Source organism: Telmatherina bonti (genome assembly GCF_933228915.1).
Source record: "Telmatherina bonti genome assembly, chromosome: 20".
Lineage (NCBI taxonomy): Eukaryota > Metazoa > Chordata > Actinopteri > Atheriniformes > Telmatherinidae > Telmatherina > Telmatherina bonti.
In genome coordinates this window covers 7,979,430-8,003,093 of record NC_136618.1, presented here as the reverse complement: position 1 = coordinate 8,003,093, position 23,664 = coordinate 7,979,430, and the positions used below count along the sequence as shown (strand labels likewise).

Genomic DNA, 23,664 nt, shown 5'->3' with positions numbered 1-23,664 from the left:
TGGCGCTCCAATCTCCCATCCTGAGCAAGCACACTGGCGACAGTGGGAAGATCATGTAATCAATAACCAATAATAATAATAAAAATAATATAATTATTTAAAATAATTATTAAAAATAATGATCATGTAATCAATAACCAATAATAATAATAAAAATAATATAATTATTTAAAATAATTATTAAAAATAATGATCATGTAATCAATAACCAATAATAATAATAAAAATAATATAATTATTTAAAATAATTATTAAAAATAATGATCATGTAATCAATAACCACTTGAACCTGCCGCTTATCCGGGGTCGGGTCGCGGGGGCAGCAGCCTAAGCAGGGAAGCCCAGACTTCCCTCTCCCCAGCCACATTTGCCAACTCTGCGGGGGGATCCCGAGGCGTTCCCAGGCCAGCCGAGAGATATAATCCCTCCAGCGTGTCCTGGGTCTTCCCCGGGGTCTCCTCCCAGAGGGACGTGCCTGGAACACCTCACCAGGGAGGTCCAGGAGGCATCCTGACCAGATGCCCGAGCCACCTCAACTGGTTCCTCTCGATGCGAAGGAGCAGCGGCTCTACTCTGAGCCCCTCCCGGATGACCGAGCTCCTCACCCTATCTCTAAGGGAGAGCCCGGCCACCCTGCGGAGGAAACTCATTTCAGCCGCCTGTATACGAGATCTGGTTCTTTCGGTCACGACCCACAGCTCATGACCAGAGGTGAGGGTAGGAACGTAGATCGACTGGTAAATGGAGAGCTTCGCCTTCTGGCTCAGCTCCTTCTTCACCACGACAGACCGGCGCAGAGTCCGCATTACTGCAGACGCCGCACCGATCCGTCTGTCGATCTCGCGCTCCATCCTTCCCTCACTCGTGAACAAGACCCCGAGATATTTAAACTCCTCCACTTGAGGCAGGACCTGACCCCCGACCCGGAGAGGGCAATCCACCCTATTCCGGCTGAGGACCATGGTCTCAGATTTGGAGGTGCTGATTCTCATCCCAGCCGCTTCACACTCGGCCGCGAATCGCTCAAGCGAGAGCTGGAGATCACGACCAGATGAAGCCAACAGGACCACGTCATCCGCAAAAAGCAGGGACCCAATCCTGAGGCCACCAAGTCGGATCCCCTCAACACCTCGGCTGCGCCTAGAAATTCTGTCCATATAAGTTATGAACAGAATCGGTGATAAAGGGCAGCCTTGGCAGAGTCCAACCCTCACCGGAAACGAATCCGACTTACTGCCGGCAATGTGGACCAAGCTCTGACACCTGTCGTACAGGGACCGCCTGAACCTGAAAGTCATGTTTGTTTGGTCAGTAATTTATTTTCTTGACTTAAAAATGGTTTAAATTTAAACCTACTTTTATAATAAAAATTAAATTTAATGTCTTCTGTACCAGTTTAATGTTTTTCCATCCTACGGGCCTGATTGGACCCTCTGGGGGCCGGTTTTGGCTTCCGGGCCGGATGTTTAACCCCCCTCATGTAGATGGTTTGAGGAACAAATTTCTGAAATTATTCGAAATCTTTCCATCTGAGAGACTCTGCCTCTCTGAAATGCTCCTGTTGTAACCTTACTGGTCTGCTTCCAGTTAACGTCAGATACTCCGCCAGTCCATTTGTCATGTAACAGACTTTTAAACCTCTGTTTTCTGTTTTATTTATGTTTTGAACGTCGTCGCAACGCTTCGGGAGTGGAAGATGTAGTACAGAGTACTATCACGTACTTCTGACTGCAGTTTGTGGCAAATATACGAGTCATGACCTGTAAACTTTTCAGTGACAGCAGAGAAATCAATGCCTGAAGCAGCCTGTAGTTATAAACACACACACAAACACACACACACACGGCGAGTCGCTGCCAGCAGTCATTAGTTCGTTCCTTCCCTCCATTCTTTTCTCCGTTTCAGTTTCCCTCCTTTGTTCCTGCTTGTCAGTCATGTGCAGCTTTGTGTGTGTGTGTGTGTGTGTGTGTGTGTGTGCGCGTGTGTGTGTGTGTGATGTCATTCACACAGTTTGATGGATGTCTGGAGCTGTTAGATTGCTGTCACACACACATCTGTCTGCTGGCATTTTAATGAGCGACCCGGGAACCTGCTGCGGATCAAAGTGACACACACACACACCTAAAGAATACGACTACAAAAATACAGACGTGGCACAAAGAAACACAAAATAAGCACCACCCTGTCAGGCGTGTAACCTGAGTGTGTCCTTGTGTGATTTCATATGAAAGCTTGTGGACGTGTTGTTTCCCTCCGTCTAAACTCATGAAAACACAACCATCAGTGTGTGTGTGTGTGTGTGTGTGTGTGTGTGTGTGTGTGTGTGTGTGTGTGTGTGTGTGTGTGTGTGTGTGTGTGGACGCCTCGGGCTTCTCCATGAGCCTACTCCTCATAATTGGACTTAATCATGTGTTGTGTCCGTGAACGCAGGCAAAGAGCGGCGAATCAAACTCACCCCTCTGCATTATTCATGGACTGCCATCACCCGGCTCTGAAACAAAACTCTGTGTGTGTCCGCAGAGCTTCTTCGAGGGACAGTCCGCTCCGTGGGATTCGGCCAAAAAAGACGAGAATCGCATGAAGAATCGCTACGGCAACATCATCGCCTGTACGTACACACACACACAAACACACACACGGTGCAACACCTGCAGAGATGTGTCTCGGTGGAAGCAGCCGAGCTGAATCTGGCCCTCGTGTGGTTCTGGAAGGTGCAGTTTGGACCAGATGGCCCAGAAGTCAGCAGCCAGCTGTTGCTTGGGTCAAACGCGGGTCATGTGTGGTACAACTGTGTGGCCAGATTCAAGCAGAGGCATCAGTTATGGTGTAAATAAGACTGACAGGAGCCTCTAACCCAGTGTGCCGTGATAGATCATCCGATTGCACCTAACTGGTCTAAGAAGTAAAAGGAAAAATCACAAAATTCCCTTTCCTTGTGTTTATCTGATGGCTATATAAAACTCTTGGATAAGATGGACTTTAAATGATTAATATAAGCTTCTTTTCTTTAACAATTTGGTTTGCGCTGTGCCTTGTGACTTTTTCCGTGGAAAAAGTTTACTTTGGCTCAAAAAAGGTTAAAAAAAAACCCTGCTCTAACCTGCAGACTCTCAGTACAGACCACCGTCTCAGTGGGGGACCACGTCATGACTGCAGACCTCACCACATCCTGCACGACTGCGGCTGCGTCTAACATCTGGAACAAACTGTAAAGTCTGAGTCAGCAGATGCTGAGGAGGCCTGTGATTTATACGTCTGCAAAACAAGCTCAGCTAGAGACACTTTTTACCTGCAGATTAAAGCTTGCTCAGTGGGGAAGCAGATTTTCTCAGGACATGCTGCTTCCCTCACCGCCTTCCTCTTCTCCTGCTGACAAACACCCACAAACGCCTCCTCCAGCTGCCGACTGCAGCAGCTCACCTGAAAAGTGAAGCTTCGTGGATAATCTGTAGAATTCTTCCAAGTGTAGTTTTAAAGGCAGCGATGGACTTATACTGCCACCTGCTGACCGCAGAGTTATCACTCCGAGCCAGCTGGTAACAAACCTGATGACACGAACAAATGTGGCAGCCATCATGTGGAAAGTCCACACTCACCATTTAGTTGCATTTTGTAAAATTTTTTTAACTCATGAAGACATTTTAAAACTTGATGCATCAACCCAAGCTGAAAACAAACCCCATCATATTGACCCCTGTCATACTGTGCTTTATCATATTTATCGAATACAAAGTGCACAACATCTGCTCTGACATCACTATGACAACCTGAATTGAAACCATTTGGACACTGTGACCAATATGGCCAATGGCCAAATAGGCAACTTTAAACACTTAAAATCATCCACACTGTCAGCACATTTATTGCTGGGAGGAGGGACAGTGAAGGCAAAAGTGGCTTCCCTCCAGTCTTTACACTGGTACACTGTGACCAATATGGCCAATGGCCAAATAGGCAACTTTAAACACTTAAAATCATCCACACTGTCAGCACATTTAATGCTGGGAGGAGGGACAGTGAAGGCAAAAGTGGCTTTACACTGGTAAAGACTGGAGAGACACAGCAGGTTTAGGTTGTGATGGTATGTAAGTGAATGAAACCAGTGTGATCTGAACTGTAAGTCAGGAAACCAGTGACAGGGTTAGAGAAGTAGCATTAGAATATCTGTCTGAGTGAGTAGCCTAGCAGCTAATGCTTAGCAGCTAATACATATCAATTATTGCTTAGCAGCTAATGCCTAGCAGCTAATGCATAGCAGCTAATGCATAGCAGCTAATGCCTTGCAGCTAATGCTTAGCAGATAATGCATAGCAGCTAATGTCTAGAAGCTAATTTCCAGCAGCTAATGCCTAGCGGTTAATGCCTAGCGGCTAATGCATAGCAGCTAATGCCTAGCAGTTAATGCTTAGCAGCTAATGCATATCAATTATTGCTTAGCAGCTAATGCCTAGCAGCTAATGCTTAGCAGATAATGCATAGCAGCTAATGTCTAGTAGCTAATGCATAGCAGCTAGTGCATAGCAGCTAATGCCTAGCCTCGTGTTCTGAATGGACTGTAAATAGTGAAGAACAGTTTTGTTAAATGATGAAAAAAGTTGTTGCAGTAGTTGATACTTGATAAGATGAAGGTGTGGACAAGCATAGGCAATCAGGAGTCATCTAACCCAGTGGATCCCAGTATGGAGTTCTTTTTCCCCAACAGAGTCACCTGAGAGCACAGGGGATCCATGTCATTTAAAGGACAGGAAAAGACTCAGCTAGAAACCATCAGTGTGACGAGAAGCTCACTCATGAAAGCATTAAGCTAGCAGCTGGGGGTGTCAGGTTTTTGGTTATTACTTTAACGGGGTTCTTCAAGGAAAATATGCTGGGAACCGCTGATGTAACCATTTAAATCGCGTCCAAAACTCCAGTTTAAGGGTGATATGACCACAAATTCTCCAAGTAACAGAGATTTAGCAGCTAACAGGCTACTAGACTTGAGTCATACTTTCATGTTCTCTTCGCATGACCGTTTGAGCTCTAATTTACTTTATGTGAACATCTATTATAAGTGAATGTGAACACACAAGTTGTTCATCGAAATACGGAAGAAACTTCATTGTGTTTTACAGAGTTTCCCTTTAAACTGAGAGAAGTTCATCAAAAGTAAAGAAAGAAAGAGGTTTGTCACGTTTTCGCCGAGTGACGAGTTCATGCAGAGCAGGAGATGCAACTGACAGTTGGTGTTGTTGTGCCGTCTCCCGTCAGGCGGATCTGGGGTCAGTTTGTGGCATCACACAGCTGCAGGGTCACAAACACATCAGGAAACTGCTGAAGCTAATGTGCTAACACCACGCTAACACCAGGCACACTGTGGCCTGCGGTGGTGTAATTATGCTAATGAGGTGTGATGGAGACTGACGCTGTGAGCTACAGTGGCCTGCAGATACACACACATACACACATTTGTTTCTGTAATAGCAAATCAGCTGCTCGGGTCAGAACCGCTAGGGCAGACGACCTAGACCGCCAGCGTTCTGGGGATCTCTAGGTGGACCCTGACGGGACAGGGTCCCTGTGTGTCTGAGGAGCTGTAACTTTGAGGCTTATTTTAATTCATTTTGTTTAATCATATTTAATTAAGCATCTTTATGCGGTTTGTTAGGATGTCGCACACAAACAAAAACACACACAAACTTGGTATTTTCCATCTTTTAGGTGAATAAATGTAATTAAAAGACTTATTTGTTAGATCTTTAATTCAGACAAAGTTAATTAGTGTTTCTTGCGTTAAGCATCGCCATGACAACAAACAGGCCAACTAACAGCGCGTGTGTGTGTGTGTCGTAGATGATCACTCTCGCGTACGTCTGCAGCCGCAGGATGGAGACGGCGGCTCCGACTACATCAACGCAAACTATGTGGACGTGAGTAACACACACACACACACACACACAACATTTAATCACTTTACTCACCTTTAAAGGTCGACCTAGACAACTCTGTTTCCATAACGACGGTCATCATCAGGCAGCGGCTTCGGTCATGAATCCTAAAGGTACTCCGGATCAGTTCTGTCAGGTCGGAGGGGTCAGACTCCGGAGCTGAAGTCCATCTCTTAGAACTGGAAGGACGAAAGTGTGAAGAAGGAGTAAAACTTGTTTGTTCCTGATTACAGTCAGACAGTTTTCCAGAAACTCATCAGAGCTGAAAAAGAACAGTCAGGCTCTTCCTCGTTTATGTGACTAATTGTTAAAAACAACTGATATTTACACACGTTTTGCCCAAATGCTGAAAAAAAGACAAACATTCATGTAAAAAGTGAAGTCCACCCCTTCCTCAGTCAGGTTAAAATGTTCAGCCGAAGGTCATTGCTGATGTCTTTCCTCCTTGGCGTTCCAAAAACAGCAGGATCATACAAAGCAGAAAACTACTGAAATGAAATCAGTCAGCAGTGACTGAAACCTTCTTCTTCTTTGGAAACACATAACTTCATGCAAAACTAAGCTGGTAAAAATTATTTGCTTCTCTTTCCAGTCATTCCGTCTTGGTTTTGTATTCAAATGAATCTTAATTTGCAGAAACGTGTCCAGTCTTACATGAATCTGATCATGTCTCCTCTTCCTCTCAGGGCTACCACAGACCAAACCACTACATTGCAACTCAAGGTGAGGAGTTTCTTCATGTCTCATGTTTCAGCTCACTGCAAGATGAACACATTTAGATTTCATTACCTCTAATTTTAGTTTTGTGCCAGACTGTGAAACACATCCATTATGGACAGATTCTCTGTCAGACATGATAGGAAGCCTGCAGTTACCTCCTCTGACCACACGGGTCACCTCATTACCCAGAACTGACCCCTAAACACACACACACCGCTCACCAGGTTGAAATCCATCAACCTGAACAAACACAGTTTTTGTGCCAACATAGTGTGTGAGCATCAATACAGAGCCTAAGATCTGTGTCTGCGTGTGTGTGTGTGTGCGTATGTGTGTGTGTGTGTGTGGTGTGTGTGTGTGTGTGTGTGTGTGTGTGTGTGTGTGTGTGTGTGTGTAAAACAATTGAGGACAGGGATGTATTAGCATGAACTAATTAGCTCGTCAAAACACAGACTGTCAACAGTGATTAAAAGCATTTGTGTGTTTGTGTGTCCGTATGTGCGCCTCGTCTGAATTAATTAACAGTCATTAAGATTCATGTTCAGCCTTGCTGTCTGCTATCGTTTACACTGTGTGTGTGTGTGTGTGTGTGTGTCAGGTCCCATGCAGGAGACGGTATACGACTTCTGGAGGATGGTTTGGCAGGAGAACACTGCTGCCATCGTCATGGTAACCAACCTGGTGGAGGTGGGCCGGGTGAGTCCAAACACACAAAACACACACTGAGTTGGTGATTGTTGTGACCATCTGGTTGTTTTTCCTGCCTGATGAAGTTTGGGACTTCATCTCCCAGAGTGCTTTTGTCACGTCTCCAATCGCTCAGCTTCTGCTGTTGAAGCCTTTTCTGACTCACTGCAACATCCAATCAATAAGGTGAAAAACAACCAGCGGTAGGACACAAATGTTTAGCATTCAGCCGACATCCAGAGCGTCGCTGCTGGCGTTAAACTGCATCCAGCTGCACCGCCTGCAGATTTAACCAGCAACATGTAGTTGTAAGTGATCAGGAAAAGACCGAGGATAGAACCCTGGGGTACTCCACATACACTTCTCATCCACTGCTTGTGATTATTTATGTATTACAACATTATAATTAACTTGAAAATGTTTAATAAAACCATCACAGCGGTTATTGATCTGTATTAGAGCTCATTTATGCTCCTTTTATTAAGCACAGCTGTTTCCAAAGTTGTCAGACATCACTGACCATCCAGGCTTTATGTTGGGACAGTTGGAAGGCAAAGCTTCCACCAGGGGGCAGTACAGGACGTCAATCTCACTTCTGACGTCAGTTGTTTCGCAAACATGGCGACGGCAGAGGAGATTGTGGTGATGCACAGTCTCAAAGAGATAAAAAGATGCAGTTAAATATAAAGATACACCGATCCACTTTTTGAGATTTATGATCCGATACCAAAATCTGAAATTTGAATATCTGCCGATACCGATATTTGCCGACCCAAAATCTGTTTATGCGAACATTAATGGTTATTATTACTATTATAACTGTGTAAGATTTAATTAGATTGTAATAAATGACCCATCCTTTCTGAAGTTACCTCACCAATACAAATATTATAACATTACAGATCGAACAATTTCAACAAGTTTTATTTTGATTTGGCACATTTTACCTAATTACAACTATAAATGTGTGGTTTTGAGACAAAGATCTCACTTTTAGTGGAACAAAAAATGTCACATTTTAATAGTCATTTAGTTCTTTTAAAACATGTCGGAAGCATGTCATCAAACACATCTGCACTGGCTTGACTAGTATGGTATCGGGTATCGATTGTGGTATTGGTACACTGTTAATACCAAGTACGAGTACACACGTTTGGTATTAAGCCGATACTGATATCGCTATTGGTGCATCCCTGGTTAAATACATCGTGGCTTTTTTTTTTATTCTTCTTACTGGTTGTGTGCAGGCTACACTGCCCTATGGCTACCAGTGATCCTGCTTTGTTTGGCTAAACATTCATAAACTCCCTGAAAACAGAGTGAAATACGCAAAGTTCATCCAACATTTTGAAAACGAGCCCCTACATGAGCGACGGACAGCAGTGAAGCTTGAATAAAAATCAAACTGCACGTAAATGTTCAGAAAAGAATTTTATGGATCTGATTTACCACCCAGTGCCCACATTTTTTTCTTGATTTGATATTAGCATGACTGGAAAATCCCCATTTAGGCCCATTCAGGGGACGAAGACGCAGATGGGCGGACAGTTTCGTGCTTCTGTTTTGCACGTAATTTGGTTCAATATGAAAGACTTTGTGTCACAGAAAATGGATCAATGACACCTGAAATCATGGAGGCAGTTTTTGAGCTGCAGAGCTGACAAGCAAAAGAAACAAACCAGAGAAGAAGAAGAGGAGCAGGAAGAAGACCGCCACATAAAAATCACCAGAAGAAGACAAAGAAAAAGTTAAGGAAAACAGTAAAAAAAAAAATAGACTTTGGTTGTGGTTTTATTCTTCTGCTTGTGTTTTACTTGTAAACAACTTTATCGCGGTGCATTAATGCTACCATGCTCTGTCTAAACACAGAAGTGAGCTCTGAACTCAGTTCTGCCCTCTAGTGGATGAGGAGGTACGGCCCAGACTGTTTCACATGTAAGGTGTAGATCCTACGGAAACATCCAGCCTGAACAAACCCATCAGTCTCGCTTCCTTTGTGTTGGATGAAGATTTTAGCTTAAAAAGCAGAAGAGGAACTAAATGGTTTTAAAATACCATCCAGTTTACATCGCAAGCTGCTGCAGGAACCAAACCTGCACGTGTTGATGATAAATCACAAGGTGTCCAACCATCAAACCCTCTCATGTCTGAATTTCAGACTGAACATATGATGCTGTGGAGAAGTGGGGATTCGACACATTTTGCGTAAATTTTCTTCCAAGTCGCCATTTATTTCTCAGTCTTTAGCACCTCTTCATCAGTTTCTCACCCACTAATACCAGAAAGCTTTCTGAGGCTTCAGACTGCATCTCGGACACAAACTATGTAAGGCAAGCTATCCCGTACATGTGCTTGTTACCATGGTTACCTGCTTATCTTTTGTTTTGTTTTGCCATAAAGTTGGTAAGAATTCAGGGAAGACACGGAAAACTGAATGCTGCTGCAGAGGACTGTTGTAAATAGTAGAACAGAAACTGGACCGGGTCCCAGATCCTGAGTCGATGATCTCCGTGTGCTGGAGGGAAAATCTGCAGAGTAACAAGCTGCCTGGTGAAATCCTGCCAAACCTGACCCCGATTTTTGTCCCAATTATTAAACTGAACCAATTAAAAAACTTCGACAACAGATTTATTTTTACTGCTCTTGAAGAGCAGCCTGTCAGAACTCCTCATTTTCATCCTGTGGGAGCGGATGAGCCCTGCAGACTCTCCGTGTGTGTTCTGGTTCGCCTTTCACGCCGCAGACGTGCTCGTCTGGATGCGGCTCGGGTTAAATCTGAAGACGGCTCAGTCGTGGGATAAAACACGACGTCTGTTCCTCCTGAAATTGGTGGATTTAACCTGAGATCAAACACACACACCTGCAGGCGAGCTCGCCTTCCCAGCTCTCATTACCCACAAGGCACCAGGGACTCCGGGAGCCGCAGAGGGGGATTCTGGGATAGATCCAGCTGATTATCTGCCTCTGTCTTTCCCTGTCTCACACACACACACACACCTGTCAGCCTGACTTTTCCTGTCAGGCCTCCCTCTGCTCACATCGTTGGTTGTCGTGGTGACAGTGTGATTAGCTCAGCTGTAATTAGCTGTTAATGAGAAGGGAGGGGGAGGAGCCTCTAATGAGATTTTAATATCAGCTGTTTCTGTTCTGTTTGGTTTTAATTAACAAGTCCATTTATTTCTGCGCATATTTAACATGAATGATAAACAAGAATGTGTGTGGTTTGTGTGTGTGTGTGTGTGTGTGTGGTGTGTGTGTGTGTGTGTGTGTTAAACCCAAACCTTAACAATCCCAGATTGAATTTATAAATGTGAATTATGTCTTTAAAACTATTTAAATAAGAAATATTTTTTTTATATATGCAATAGCAACGGTGTGTGTGTGTGTTTGTGCAGGTGAAGTGCTGTAAGTACTGGCCGGATGACACAGAGATCTACGGCGACATGAAGGTGACGCTGATCGAGACGCAGCTGCTGTCAGAGTATGTGATCCGGACCTTCGCCGTGGAGAAGGTAAAACACCTGAAGAAGAATCCTGTCTGTGTGACATCGCTGCACTTACAAAATGGAGCAATAAAGTTTGATTTTAACCTTTTCGTCATGACAACATGGGCGTAACATGTGCAGTACAGAAGTTATTTGCAGATGCTTGCAAGCAGCAATGCCAACATGTAGCATAGCAAGCAAACGCACAAACCAAACCAAACGCAGTTCCAACACCAAGCAGAGAACATGAAAACATCACCGTCCACTTCATGACAAGGTGTCGTATTAAAGCAGAGAATCTGCTGGTCACAAAGACGTCCGTCTCATCACGGGGGGGACAGAAGCTCTGGATGTATTTCTCTCACTTTGCTGTGCAGTGGTGAGATATTTTATTCCATCTCTAAAACTAAAAAGTGACTTTGTTGCAATTACTCACGAAAGTCCTGCTAGTTTCTGTAGCGATGAAGGTCCTGCTAGTTTCCACAGAGATGAAGGTCCTGCTAGTTTCCGTGGCGATGAAGGTCCTGCTAGTTTCCGTGGCGATGAAGGTCCTGCTAGTTTCTGTAGCGATGAAGGTCCTGCTAGTTTCTGTAGCGATGAAGGTCCTGCTAGTTTCCGTAGCGATGAAGGTCCTGCTAGTTTCTGTAGCGATGAAGGTCCTGCTAGTTTTCACAGAGATGAAGGTCCTGCTAGTTCCCGTGGCGATGAAGGTCCTGCTAGTTTCTGTAGCGATGAAGGTCCTGCTAGTTCCCATGGAGATGAAGGTCCTGCTAGTTTCTGTAGCGATGAAGGTCCTGCTAGTTTCCATGGAGATGAAGGTCCTGCTACTTTCAATGGAGGACCTTTCCCTGTCTCACATACACACACACACACACACACACACACACACGTTCAAGGTATTTAATTCTTTTAAAACATCGTCGGAAGCATGTCATCAAACACATCTGCGCTGATCTTCACCACCACTTTCCATGGTGGTGAATATCCTGCTAGTTTCTGTAGCGATGAAGGTCCTGCTAGTTTCCATGGCAACAAAGGGGTTTTACAGTGAAGTATTCTCTCTTCCTGTCATAAACTTTGTTGGGCTTCACGTCTTCCTGGATCCTTGCGGTAGTTTTAGGCTGAATTTGGTTTTCTGGCCTTCAGTGGATGCTGACATTGGTCGACGGCTTCCTGAGAAATTCACCTGTTTGTCAGAAAACATAATTAATAAAAACTATGTAAAGGAAATGTGTAATTAAAGCTCTGGGTTGCTTTTATAATCTGGGCTATTTCGTCCACAGAGGGGCGTGGCCGAGATCAGAGAGATTCGCCAGTTTCATTTCACTGGTTGGCCCGACCACGGCGTCCCGCTCCACGCCACCGGGCTGCTGGGCTTCATCCGCCGAGTCAAGGCCAAGACTCCGCCCACTGCCGGCCCCACAGTGGTCCACTGCAGGTGGGCACAGATTCTGTTTTACTAATTATGAATTCATGTTTGGCTGCTGCAGCCTCACGTGTGTGTGCATACCATAATTTGTGTGCGTGTGTGTGTTTGTGTGTGTCAGTGCGGGGGCGGGGCGTACAGGTTGCTTCATAGTGATCGACATCATGCTGGACATGGCAGAGAGAGAAGGCGTGGTCGACATCTACAACTGTGTCCGGGAGCTAAGAGCACGGAGAGTCAACATGGTCCAGACGGAGGTAACAAACACACACACACACACACACACCTGTCCAACATTAAAGGTTCGCCGTAACACAGACAGAAAAAACCTCTGAAACCAGAGTTGTGTGTAACATGTTTATTGTGAGACGTTTGTGGTCCGACATAAAAAGCGGATTTTTAAGCATGTTTTTCTGAATGAATTAAAGCTCTCAGAGCTGAAAGAAAACACCCAGATAATGTAGGATAAAGCTGAATAACTAACTCCTCCATAAACACACTGTTACAAAAACTACAACTAAAGTTTTCTTCTGTAATATTTTACTGTTTTTACATTTTTTTTTCTTGAAAATACGATGAAATAGAGATAAAATACCAACATATCAAATGTAAAACATCACGAAAAACCTGCAACTGTGGAAAAATCATCTTGTCACTCCTGCTCCTGTCAATCCACCCTAAGGGAAGATGAGGAGGAGGAGGTGACGAAGAGTCCAAACCTGTCTCTCTGTCCACAGGAGCAATACGTCTTCATCCACGACGCCATCTTGGAGGCGTGTCTCTGCGGTGACACAGCCGTTCCAGCCAATCAGCTGCGCTCAGTTTACTACGAGATGAACCGATTGGACCCTCAGACCAACTCCTGTCAGATCAAAGAGGAGTTCAGGGTAAATTATTGATCCTGTTTATATGAGATGATTAATTTTAAAAAAAATTATTTGGTAGCAGCACCAACAAGTCAGATGATCTCAAACAGACGAGAGTCATGTGACAGGAAGTTAGATAAATTATGTTGACTCGTGTTGACGTGTGCTTGCTCAGACCCTGAACATGGTCACGCCCACGCTGCGGGTGGAGGACTGTAGCATCGCTCTGTTGCCTAGAAACCACGAGAAGAACCGCTGCATGGACGTGCTGCCTCCGGACCGCTGCCTGCCGTTCCTCATCACCATCGATGGAGAGAGCTCCAACTACATCAACGCTGCGCTCATGGATGTGCGTCTCTCTCTCACACACACACACACACACACACAAACGAAACAGCTGTTTGAGTACAAATATTGTTTGCAGATGTAACGCTTGTTAAAGGAAGGACTACAGCTCCCATCATGCTTTGTGTCTACAAACAGAAGCTAAATGTCAGGAACTCAGACGTCGACTGTTTATATGGAACTAAGAATTAAGTCCAAACCATGAAACATTATTCTGAGAACCAGATCCAGTGTCCCCACAGCGGACAAGGTCTCCAACATTTCCTCATGTTCTTTACATAAAACGATGTCCTCCCGTTGGATAACGTCCTCACACTGGACAGTGTCTCATCGTTTGACAATATTCCCACATTTACAGGACAATGTCCTCCACTTGGAATATCCTCTCACTGAAGGGGTTAATACGAAGGACAATATTCCCAATTCACACAATGTCAACATGTTAAACAATGTCCTCACATTGCAGAATGTCTTTACGTAGGACAATGTCTTCCCATGACAATATTCTTGCTGTTATTGTGTCAACAATAGTGTGACAATAGACAATGTCACTTCACTGCTACCACTGGACAGTATTTCTACTCTACACAACGGCTTTGCATCAGACAATGTCCTCTGATTGTGCGATGTCCTCATATCGGACATTGTCCCCAGCTTGCCCTGTTGTTCATATGGGATATTAGATCAGCTTTTACACCAGGATGGTCTCAGGGACTTGCTCAAGTGCATCTGGACAAAAATTTGCACCTTCACTTTCACACTGAACGTTACTCCAGTGGGATAACCCCCGGCTGCAGCCTGGAGAATGGGGGGGATATTGGGCGGGGTTGGATGTCCAGTGGGCGGCATTGGATGTCAAATAGATGTGGGGTTAGAGTTAGGGTTAGGGTTAGTTCAATTAGGATTTGACGATCAACCCCGCCCAATATCCAGCCCCGCATCATTCTCCAGGCTGCAGCCAAGACCCTCTCCTCCAGCAGACTAACATTGTGCAGTTACAACAGCTCCTCACTAGAGGGCGACAGTTCCCCAAAACATTCACTGATCAAAAGGAAAAAAGCAGAAGCCTGTTCATGGATCAATAACTTAAATCTTTCCACTCAATAAAGGTGCAATAACACATTTACAGTCTTAAAAGTTTGTTTCATTTTGGTTTTCTACAGAATCTTCACTTCTACGTTTTGACAGCGGTTTGTTAGCAGCGATTTACCACCATGAAGTTGTTTACAACCGTCTAAAAACACCAGAAGAGATGAAGAAAACAAAGTTTTTCTCTCTCCTCAACTTCTGTCTTTTCTTTTGGTGCTTTTTATTTGGCTGTTTCTACGTCATCTTCTTCCTTATCTTCTTCTTTGCTGGTTTGTTCCTTTCGCCGGTTGTGTGTGGGCTGTACAACTCAACACTGCGATTTCCGGTTGTATTACTTCATTTTCTGTATCAAATGACCAATGACTCAGCTAACGGACCAAACTGCGTGTGTAACCGTGCAGGATACAAACCAACCTGTCCATCTGTGTATCCATCTTCTATGTTGAAAAAAATGGGTTTTAATCATAAACTGTATATGAAAGATGGATGGAGCCTCCGGCGGTTAAAAGTGAAGCCTATGCGGAAGTCTATAAAACTGCAGTTCCCCCTTCATCCACTAGGGGCTGCAAAACAGAGCAAATCCCCATAGACTCCCATGTTAAAAAGACCAACTTTACAGCAGAAATAAACATGTTTACAGCAGAAATAAATATGTTTACAGCCTGGTTCTAAAATCAGTTTTAGGTTTAATAAGTCAGGTTTACCTTCATGACAACTGGGGGGGAGTGAATTTTTTTCTAAAAGTAATTTAATCTAAAAAATTTGGCATATTTAGGGGCGTGTCCTTTTGATTGACAGGTACCGATCTCCCGGTACAAGTAAAAAGAACGTAGAACAACCGCGGTTTTTAGCCGGTTAACAAAGTGACTTAGCATTAGCCCGCTTACCTCCGTTAGCTGTATCTCCAGGTTAGCTCAGTTAGCTCTTAGCTACAGGCAGCTTGGACTTCACTTGATGTCAATCATTCACCATGGCACCCCTCCCAGCTCCACCTCTTTGCCCAAATGTGTATTTTCCGGACGAGACGACATGCGTGCCCCCCCGCCAAGATTGCGATGGTAGGAACCGCCCACCGAGCTTTAATTCAGCTCTTCGGAAACCAATGGGTGACATCATGGAGGCTCCGCCCATCTTTTTAAATACAGTCTATGATTTTAATACTTAATTACTGGTCCGTAAACTGGCAGGAAACCAGTTCACACACTCAAACTACATGTTAAGTCATCACGCCCAGTCTTTTTAGTAATAAACAGTTTGATTGACATGGAAACTACAGAGGTTGTCATGGAAATGTGTTCTAATCAGGCCTTAGAGAGTAAAAGGGCCTACTGATGTTAGTAGTACCTGTTAGTACCTGTGTGACATCATGTCCCGTTATCTGAGTGACCATAAATGGTGTGTATGTTGCTGCCACAGAGCTACAAGCAGCCGTCAGCCTTCATCGTTACCCAGCATCCTTTGCCCAACACGGTGAAGGATTTCTGGCGTCTGGTCCTCGACTACCACTGTACGTCCATCGTCATGCTGAACGACGTGGACCCCGCACAGGTAATCACACGCAAAGACTATTTATCACTGATCTCTGAGGATCAGTAATGATTAATAAATGTTGAGATAAAAGCAGTCGTGTCTGAGGTGATGTTGATCATTGATTATGAGGATCAATACCAGCCTCTGTCTGTCTGTTTTTCAGCTATGTCCTCAGTACTGGCCTGAGAACGGCCTCCATCGTCTCGGCTCTCTGCAGGTGGAATTTGTCTCCGCAGATCTGGAGGAGGACGTCATTAGTCGGATCTTCAGGATCTACAACACAGCCAGGGTACGTTTCTTTTTCACACCTTCACCTCCCTCCATGTTGTCTCTGAGCCACGTGTGTGCAGTTCCTGAAGCCTCGCAGGGGTGATACAGACGTTTTACATGTTGAAAGTTAAAAAGTGATCTCCATGATCTCCACTTTTGTGTTTCTGTGGGTGTCAAGCTGGAAACTAAAGATTTGATTGGACCGACTAGCTGCGTTCCCATGGAGAACTTTTGATCCGATGGAACGTCCAATCAGAATAAAATGCCTCATGTGAACACCTGAGCCGGTCCGATCAACCTCGATCGGAAAGAATTTTTAATGCGATCCAGAGGGGCAGGAAATAATCACCATGTCTACGCTTTGACGGTTTCTGTCATGATTGGATCATTTTATCCAACGTCCACGTAAACACATCGGCTGGAACCTCTAATCGGATTGATTTCAGTTGGACAGATGGGATATTTGTCTGTGTAAACATGGCTACAGATTTGTACTGAATGTGACTGGTCACATGCATGGCAAGGCACTGACTAAAGCTCGTTCCATCCTCCACGAGAAGCGAGAACTTTTTTCTTGTTCTCGAGGCTCCGAGAAGAAAATGACGTCATTTTGTTCTCGCGGACGTGTTTGAGGACAGTTCTTGACACACTGGGCTGGCAGAACTTTTTTCTTGCGGGGCTGCGAGAAGTATCGTGTGATTGGTCGGACATTGGAGGTGGGCGTCCTTAACACAGAGAAAGCATGAAGCGGAGTTGCTGCTTTGTCTTTGTAGTTCCTGGATCCAAACAGTGATCCTGATCACCACCAGAATTTAATCAGTTCTTCATTTTTACATTTGCAACAACTCTTGAAATATTTATAAAATCCCTCCGTAACCTTTTAAGTTATCTTAAGCAAAAAGACGCCGGGGAAAACAACCTCCTTGGCGGAGGTAACAACCGGGTTCATTGCACATAAAGCAGACATCTGCCCCCCGCAGTGATCCCTCCCCGCTGCAGACGTGCTTCTCGTGTAGTATGTATGGACCTGCCGAACAAGACGTTTTTTCTTGTTCTTGCAGCCTCGAGAACAAGAACTCAGTTCTTGCTTCTTGTGGAGTGTGTAACAGGCTTCAGTGTTTCATGTCTGCTGGAGCTGGTCATGTCCAGCAGCAACTCCTAGAGGCCAGCAGTGGTATTACTCTCTAAGAAAACTGCATTGGCTTCATGTTTCAGACCAGGAGACGTCGTTGACCAGCTGATGCTGATGTTCAGTAAAAGTAGTTTGACTCACCAACAGGAACGTAAACGATGACATCATCAGTATTTTCACCCCTTCTCAGCTGGTTTGTTTGATTTTCTGCCCCCGTTATGTGCTTGTGTGTTCAGGATTTGCTCAGCTGTGCTCCTGTTTCACCAAACTTAGATCAGGATGTGTTTGATTTAAGCCTCTTTACCTCCTTGTCGGGTGGAGTTTACACAAGGTTTGATTTGAGTTTAACCCCGTGTCTCAACAAATATCAGCTGAGTTTGACCCAGACCTCTGTCTCCACCCGCCTTGCTGTGGCAGGTCAAATTTAACTTGTTTGATTTAAAGCCTTTCTCCTCCCTGTCTTCTAACATTATGCTCCAATGTTTCTCTCCTCCCCCCTTTACTCCCCTCCATGCCTTCCCTCTGCTTGTTTCCTCCCGCCGTCGTCCAGCCGCAGGACGGGTACCGCATGGTGCAGCAGTTCCAGTTCCTGGGCTGGCCCATGTACCGCGACACGCCCGTCTCCAAGCGCTCCTTCCTCAAACTCGTCCACCAGGTGGACAAATGGCAGGAGGAGTACGACGGCGGCGAGGGACGCACAGTGGTACACTGCCTGTAAGTACTATGCAGTACTACACAAAGTTATACAAAGTAAAACATTATATTACAGGAGTATACAGTGCAATAAGATGGTACTCCCAATTACTAGACTGCAGATACTACACTATAACTTGGATACCACAGTTTTACTTGAAGTATTGTAGTTTTACTGCAATTGTTACAGGAAAACGTCATAATTGCTGTAGTTCTGCTACAGATACCACAGTATTTCTACAGATACAGCAGTATTGCTGCAGAAACTATAGTATAACTTTAAATACCAAAGTATTCCCATGGGTACTGCAGTATTACTGTAGGTACTGCAATATAACTGTTAATACAGCCGTGTTAGTACAGATACTACATTATTACTGCAGATACTACAGTATTACAGTGGGTCTTTCGGTATTACTATGCATACAGAAACAACAGTATAAGTTTAAATACCGCAGGCATTTAAAGGTACTAGTTTTCTTGTGGGTACAGGGCTATTTCTGCAGATACTACAATAGTATCTCAGCTGTAGTATTTCTGACTGTTTCCTGTGTTCAGTGATGATTTATCTCTATCTGGTGGTGAAAATGAGGAACAACATTGAATTGCCGTTTCTTGTCTCCCCTCTTTCCTTCCCCCTTCCTTACCTTCCTGCCCCGCCCTCTGTGGCTCCTCCCCCTCAGAAATGGTGGTGGTCGCAGCGGCGTCTTCTGCAGCATCAGTATCGTGTGCGAGATGCTTCGACAGCAGCGATGCGTCGACGTCTTCCACGCCGTGAAGACCCTTAGAAACAACAAGCCAAACATGGTGGACCTGCTGGTAAATACATGTCATCACATTTATCTGATTTAAGATCACCTCATATGAATGGAACCTGAATCTGGTTTCTGTCTAGTCTGTTTTATGTATAATAATAATTTATTATTATTATAATTGTCTCAGCTAACAGCCAATGAAAAGCTTAACTGTCAACAGCACTGATTCTTACAAATCTGTTGGTACAAAAAGGTTTAGATTCACAATCACAAAATGTTTAATAAATTGAGATATGTTGTTTATGTTCTACTGGGAATAAAAACATTTCGTTTTGGTTTTTATTGACGCCACAGTGTCTTAACTTTTGAAACAGACCCTGTTTGTAATTTCTACATACGTCACTGCTCATAACTACTGTTTGTGTGTGTTTCCATAGGAACAGTATAAGTTCTGTTATGAAGTGGCTCTGGAGTATCTCAACTCAGCTTAGTTCCGACAAGAAGCTCCTTCATCACCTCCTCCTCCTCCTCCTGCTGTGCGATGAGAGGAAGAGGAGGACGACTACTGACTGGAAGTGGAGAGTAGGAGGAGGAGGAAGAGTTTTGGTGTCTTTTGCACTGCCTTGTTTGACTGAAGTGTCTGCGAGCATGGACACACACTGACAGACTCTCAACGTTTCTCACCTCGTGTCACTTTGTTGTTGTTGTTTTTTTTATATTTTGTTTTGTTGATGTGCTGAAACTAAAGTGAACGAACCCCTCGTCTCGTCTGTGGTCCGTCAGCGAGTGCCAATAAACTCCCCGCAGTCTCAACATGTCCCTGCTGACGGCAAGCAGAGGTCCCACGATGTCAGGCCCCGCCCCCATCCTGGACAGCTTATTACTGTTTACATTCAGTCCGAGTCACATGACCACGCAGGATGCTGTCTGAGCAGCTGCTGGTTTCCAGGACGTCACGGTCGTCCACACAGCTGTCACTGATTACTGTGATGAGGGAGAAAAGCTAAAAAAGGCAGATTCTGAGGACGAGCGTCTTCGAATCAGCTTTCCGGACGTTGAATGTGATGGACATGAGCTTCTTCTTGAAGCCGAAGTCCAAAGATCGATGTTTCATGTCTCTATGGAAAAATCTGACCAGGACTATATACCCATCTTCATCTTCACCAGCAGCTAAACTGGAACGAATCAGCAGCTGCTGTTGTAGGTGAGACAGCAGCCAAGGGAGACCAGACCTCATCGATCATCCCAGTACGGATCAGTTCTGGAACCAGTCTGGAGCTCAGGATCGACAGCTGATTAACTGATTAGAAGGTTAGAATGAAAATGAATTGCCAACAACTCTGATATTGTTTTTATTTATAAAATGAAGTAAAAAAGACAAAACTCTCCAACGGTTTTATCAGCACACATGTTTTAAAGGTTTGTGGTTCCACTCAGAACTCCAAACGTACGTTTCAGGTCCAAAGACTTTGTTCTGATTTAAGATTCTGGAGCAGATTAGATGATTTACAGCTGCAGAACTGATGGATTCAGGGAAGACATGTGGGCTGGGACATGAGCCATGTGGAACACCATAACGCAAGGTCACTGAGATACGGCTAGAGGGGTTCAGAACCAGAAGCCCAACAAGCCACAAAGTCTGCAAATTGAGTGGTTCCTCCTGAATGCTGTTTAAACACGGGTTTAGTATGAACCTCATTATCATTTACTCTGGTTTGGTCTGACCCTGGTTATCGATGACCCTGGTTTGGTCTGATCCTGGTTATTGATGACCCAGGCTTGGTGTGACCCTGGTTATCGGTGGCCCTAGTTTGGTCTGACTCTGGCTATGTTCCCTGATCCTCTACAATCAGTTGTCAGCTTGATGAGGTCTTTGAGGAACTGAGGATAATAAAAAAACTTGTAACTTGTTCATTTCCGTGACAACAATGCAAACTCAGCCTGCTGATCTGGTTAGACATGCAGGAGAACGAGTTGAGCTCGTTTTGGTTTTAATGTGTTTTAGTGTATTTCCACAGAGGATCATGACCAAGGCATTGATGTTCCAAGGCAACGTCTATCCATTTTTCTGTTTGTCTTCTTCTGTGGTGTTTGGTCTTTTCTGCTGCTGCACACTAACAGGCCGGGGAGGTGGTAGCAGCCCAGTGTCAGTTTGGATGCTGGTGCTCGTCGGGCTGCGCTGTCTGCTCGGTGGTTTAGTTTCAGACAGTGATGGAGATGAGATGTTAATACTGTACATAGAGGAGGAGAAAGCAGGAAGAATATTTATTCCTTCAGTTGTTGTTGGTGTCGTCATTGTTGTTCTTGTGAAGCACACTGAGAGAGACAATCATGTCAGAGGATTTTAATGTTCCACCAACAGAACCACTGTGAGACCAGTTGTTCCAATAACCCTGCAGGGACATAGCCCTGGTCTAACTCTGGTGATGAGTGGTTGGGGTTTGACTGAACCTTGCTGATGTGGTGCTGATGAGAACATTATTGTAATGAAAGCTTTTATTTATGTTGTATGATTAAAAAAGATACTGCAAATAAAAATCTGTATACACCCTCATGCTGTGTCTGTGTTCTCTCTGACAGCAGCCAATCAGACGGCTGCAATCTGTTTACATGATGTTGCAGCAGCTTTAAAGACACATCTCAGCTGCTACCGGGAAAAACTGAAGCTTATAAGAGAACAATGTGATAGTATGGGTACACTGGTGTCCACGGAGGACTTTGTGTAAAGTATCCACTGATTGTTTAACCCCTTAACCGATGGCGGCCCGCTCGTGGGCCGTTTTACTTTTTTTTTTTTTTTATTTTTTTTTTTTATATCACGCTTGTACAATATCTTAGACATTTCCTATTTCAATAAAACTACGCATGACACACCGGTAGGCTCTCTCCTTCTGATTGACACCATTTTTGACCTACTGGATTGATCCATGGTCCTTCCTTAGCCAATATCCACTGAGTGTCAACTCAAGTAGCCTGACAATCACATACTTTTCCGCTTCCAGACCTGGCCAATCAGCTCTGATGCCAGTTCTGACACCACTGCTGTATAGTCATTTAAATTCCTGCCACGGTGATGTGCGGCTTCTGTGTGTGGGATGTAAAATGGCTTCAGAAAGTCCGTGCGTAAACATTTCCCACAACTCGCGTACTTGTGTGCATCCGTGCGCAAATACAAACGAAGCCTTTTTTGTCTGCTTTTTCTCTGTATGCAATTTCAAAAAACGTAAATACACCTGCGAGGAGGTGGTGGAGTCATTTATACTGAAGGACAGAGATTTTTACAGAAGAAGACGTTTCTGACTGCAGAAGAAAATGTGGTTCCTGAAGGAGAAGAGCATGAAAAGTAAGCACAAATTTCTATATGCAAATAAAGATCAACTTGTTAAAAAACTGGATCATGTTTAGGTGATACCTTCTTTTATAACCGAAGGCAAAAAAAAAAGTAAAGTTTTGTAATAATTTTAAGTACACAAACTTCTATATGCAGCTACAGTGTCTTTGTAGGCTGTTTAGCTAAGTAACTTTGAATGCACTCCAAAGGGTTCAAGAACAGCATGTAATTTAATTTTGGGTATCTCTTTTTTTAGGCGTTTTTGGCATTTTGGGGGGGTGACTGTTAAGGGGTTAATGTGTGTAATTCTTCATACTTGTCCTGTTAAGTTCAAACAAAGATTAACTTGTTAAAAACTGGATTATGTTTAGGTGATTCCCTCTTATAACCGAAAGCAAAAACAAGTACAGTTGTATGAAAGCCCTACACGTCAAAGTCCAACAGCACCCTCTGCTGGTGGAGAATTAATGTTGTTGCAACTTGTTTGGGCATGTCATGGGTAGTGTAATCTCTGTCTGGATGAGCTTGGCGAGCTGGGCACCAGTGAGTGCTGCATTAAGTTCCAGACGTGGCATGCTTGGGCGTTTCTTGGGGGCCACCTTTGATCTGGCTAGTATGAAGGAGAGGTAGACTTGACCTTGATCATCAACTGTGCATAGATACGCTACTGAACCATAGGCTCGTTCTGACGCATCGCAGAAGACATGGAACTCCCTTGATGAAGTAAGTTTTGTAAGAAGTTCAAACACACAAACTTCTATATGCAGCTATGGTGTCTTTATAGGCTGTTTAACTAAGTAACCTTGAATGTCATCCAAAGGGTTCAAGAACAGCATCTAATTTAATTTGGGTAAGTCTTTTTTTTTAGATGTTTTTGGCATTTTTTTTGGGGGGGGGGGTAGACTGTGACCGTTAAGGGGTTAATGCAGGGGTGCCCAAGTCCAGTCCTCGAGATATACCATCCTGCAACCTTTAGATGCAACCCCTGTCCAGCACAGCTGAGTCAAATAGCTGAAATCCTCTTCTGCATGTCATTCTGCTCTGCAGAGGCCTGCTAACAAGCCACTTATTTGATTCAGAGTTACAATTAAAAACAGCAGTATGGTAGATCTCGAGGCTGGGGACTTTGGCACCCCTGGATTAATGTGTGTAATTTTTTATCCTTGTCCTGTTAAGTTCAAATAAAGATCAACTTGTTAAAAACTGGATCATGTTTAGGTGATACCCCCTTTTTTAACCAAAGGCAAAAAAAAGTAAAGTTTAATCGTGATTAATGATCTTTCCTTCCTTTTCCCTCTTAATCATTACTTCTGCTCTGAACAGCTGCAGTTCCTGCTTCTGGCCACGTGGTGGCAGCAGGCAACACGCTGCACCGGAACCGAAGAAGAAGAGGAGGACAGGAAGTAAA

At 44.3% G+C, this 23,664-nt stretch overlaps 1 protein-coding gene across 3 annotated transcripts in view; it reads left to right on the top strand.

Moving 5' to 3' along the window:
* The window catches only part of LOC306770797 (receptor-type tyrosine-protein phosphatase mu-like), a 190,215-nt gene extending 168,828 nt beyond the window's left edge, over nucleotides 1-21,387 (top strand). For all 3 annotated transcript variants that reach the window (XM_079259751.1, XM_079259750.1, XM_079259752.1), the window contains 14 exons: nucleotides 2,521-2,608; nucleotides 5,833-5,909; nucleotides 6,614-6,650; nucleotides 7,246-7,343; nucleotides 10,730-10,846; nucleotides 12,103-12,257; nucleotides 12,367-12,502; nucleotides 12,983-13,132; nucleotides 13,287-13,460; nucleotides 15,962-16,093; nucleotides 16,239-16,364; nucleotides 18,028-18,191; nucleotides 18,854-18,989; nucleotides 19,363-21,387. In XM_079259751.1, the coding sequence (XP_079115877.1) occupies nucleotides 2,521-2,608; nucleotides 5,833-5,909; nucleotides 6,614-6,650; nucleotides 7,246-7,343; nucleotides 10,730-10,846; nucleotides 12,103-12,257; nucleotides 12,367-12,502; nucleotides 12,983-13,132; nucleotides 13,287-13,460; nucleotides 15,962-16,093; nucleotides 16,239-16,364; nucleotides 18,028-18,191; nucleotides 18,854-18,989; nucleotides 19,363-19,416 (1,644 nt within the window). In that variant the 3' untranslated portion in view covers nucleotides 19,417-21,387. The remainder of the gene's footprint in view (nucleotides 1-2,520; nucleotides 2,609-5,832; nucleotides 5,910-6,613; nucleotides 6,651-7,245; nucleotides 7,344-10,729; nucleotides 10,847-12,102; nucleotides 12,258-12,366; nucleotides 12,503-12,982; nucleotides 13,133-13,286; nucleotides 13,461-15,961; nucleotides 16,094-16,238; nucleotides 16,365-18,027; nucleotides 18,192-18,853; nucleotides 18,990-19,362) is intronic.
* Nucleotides 21,388-23,664: the final 2,277 nt, after the last annotated feature.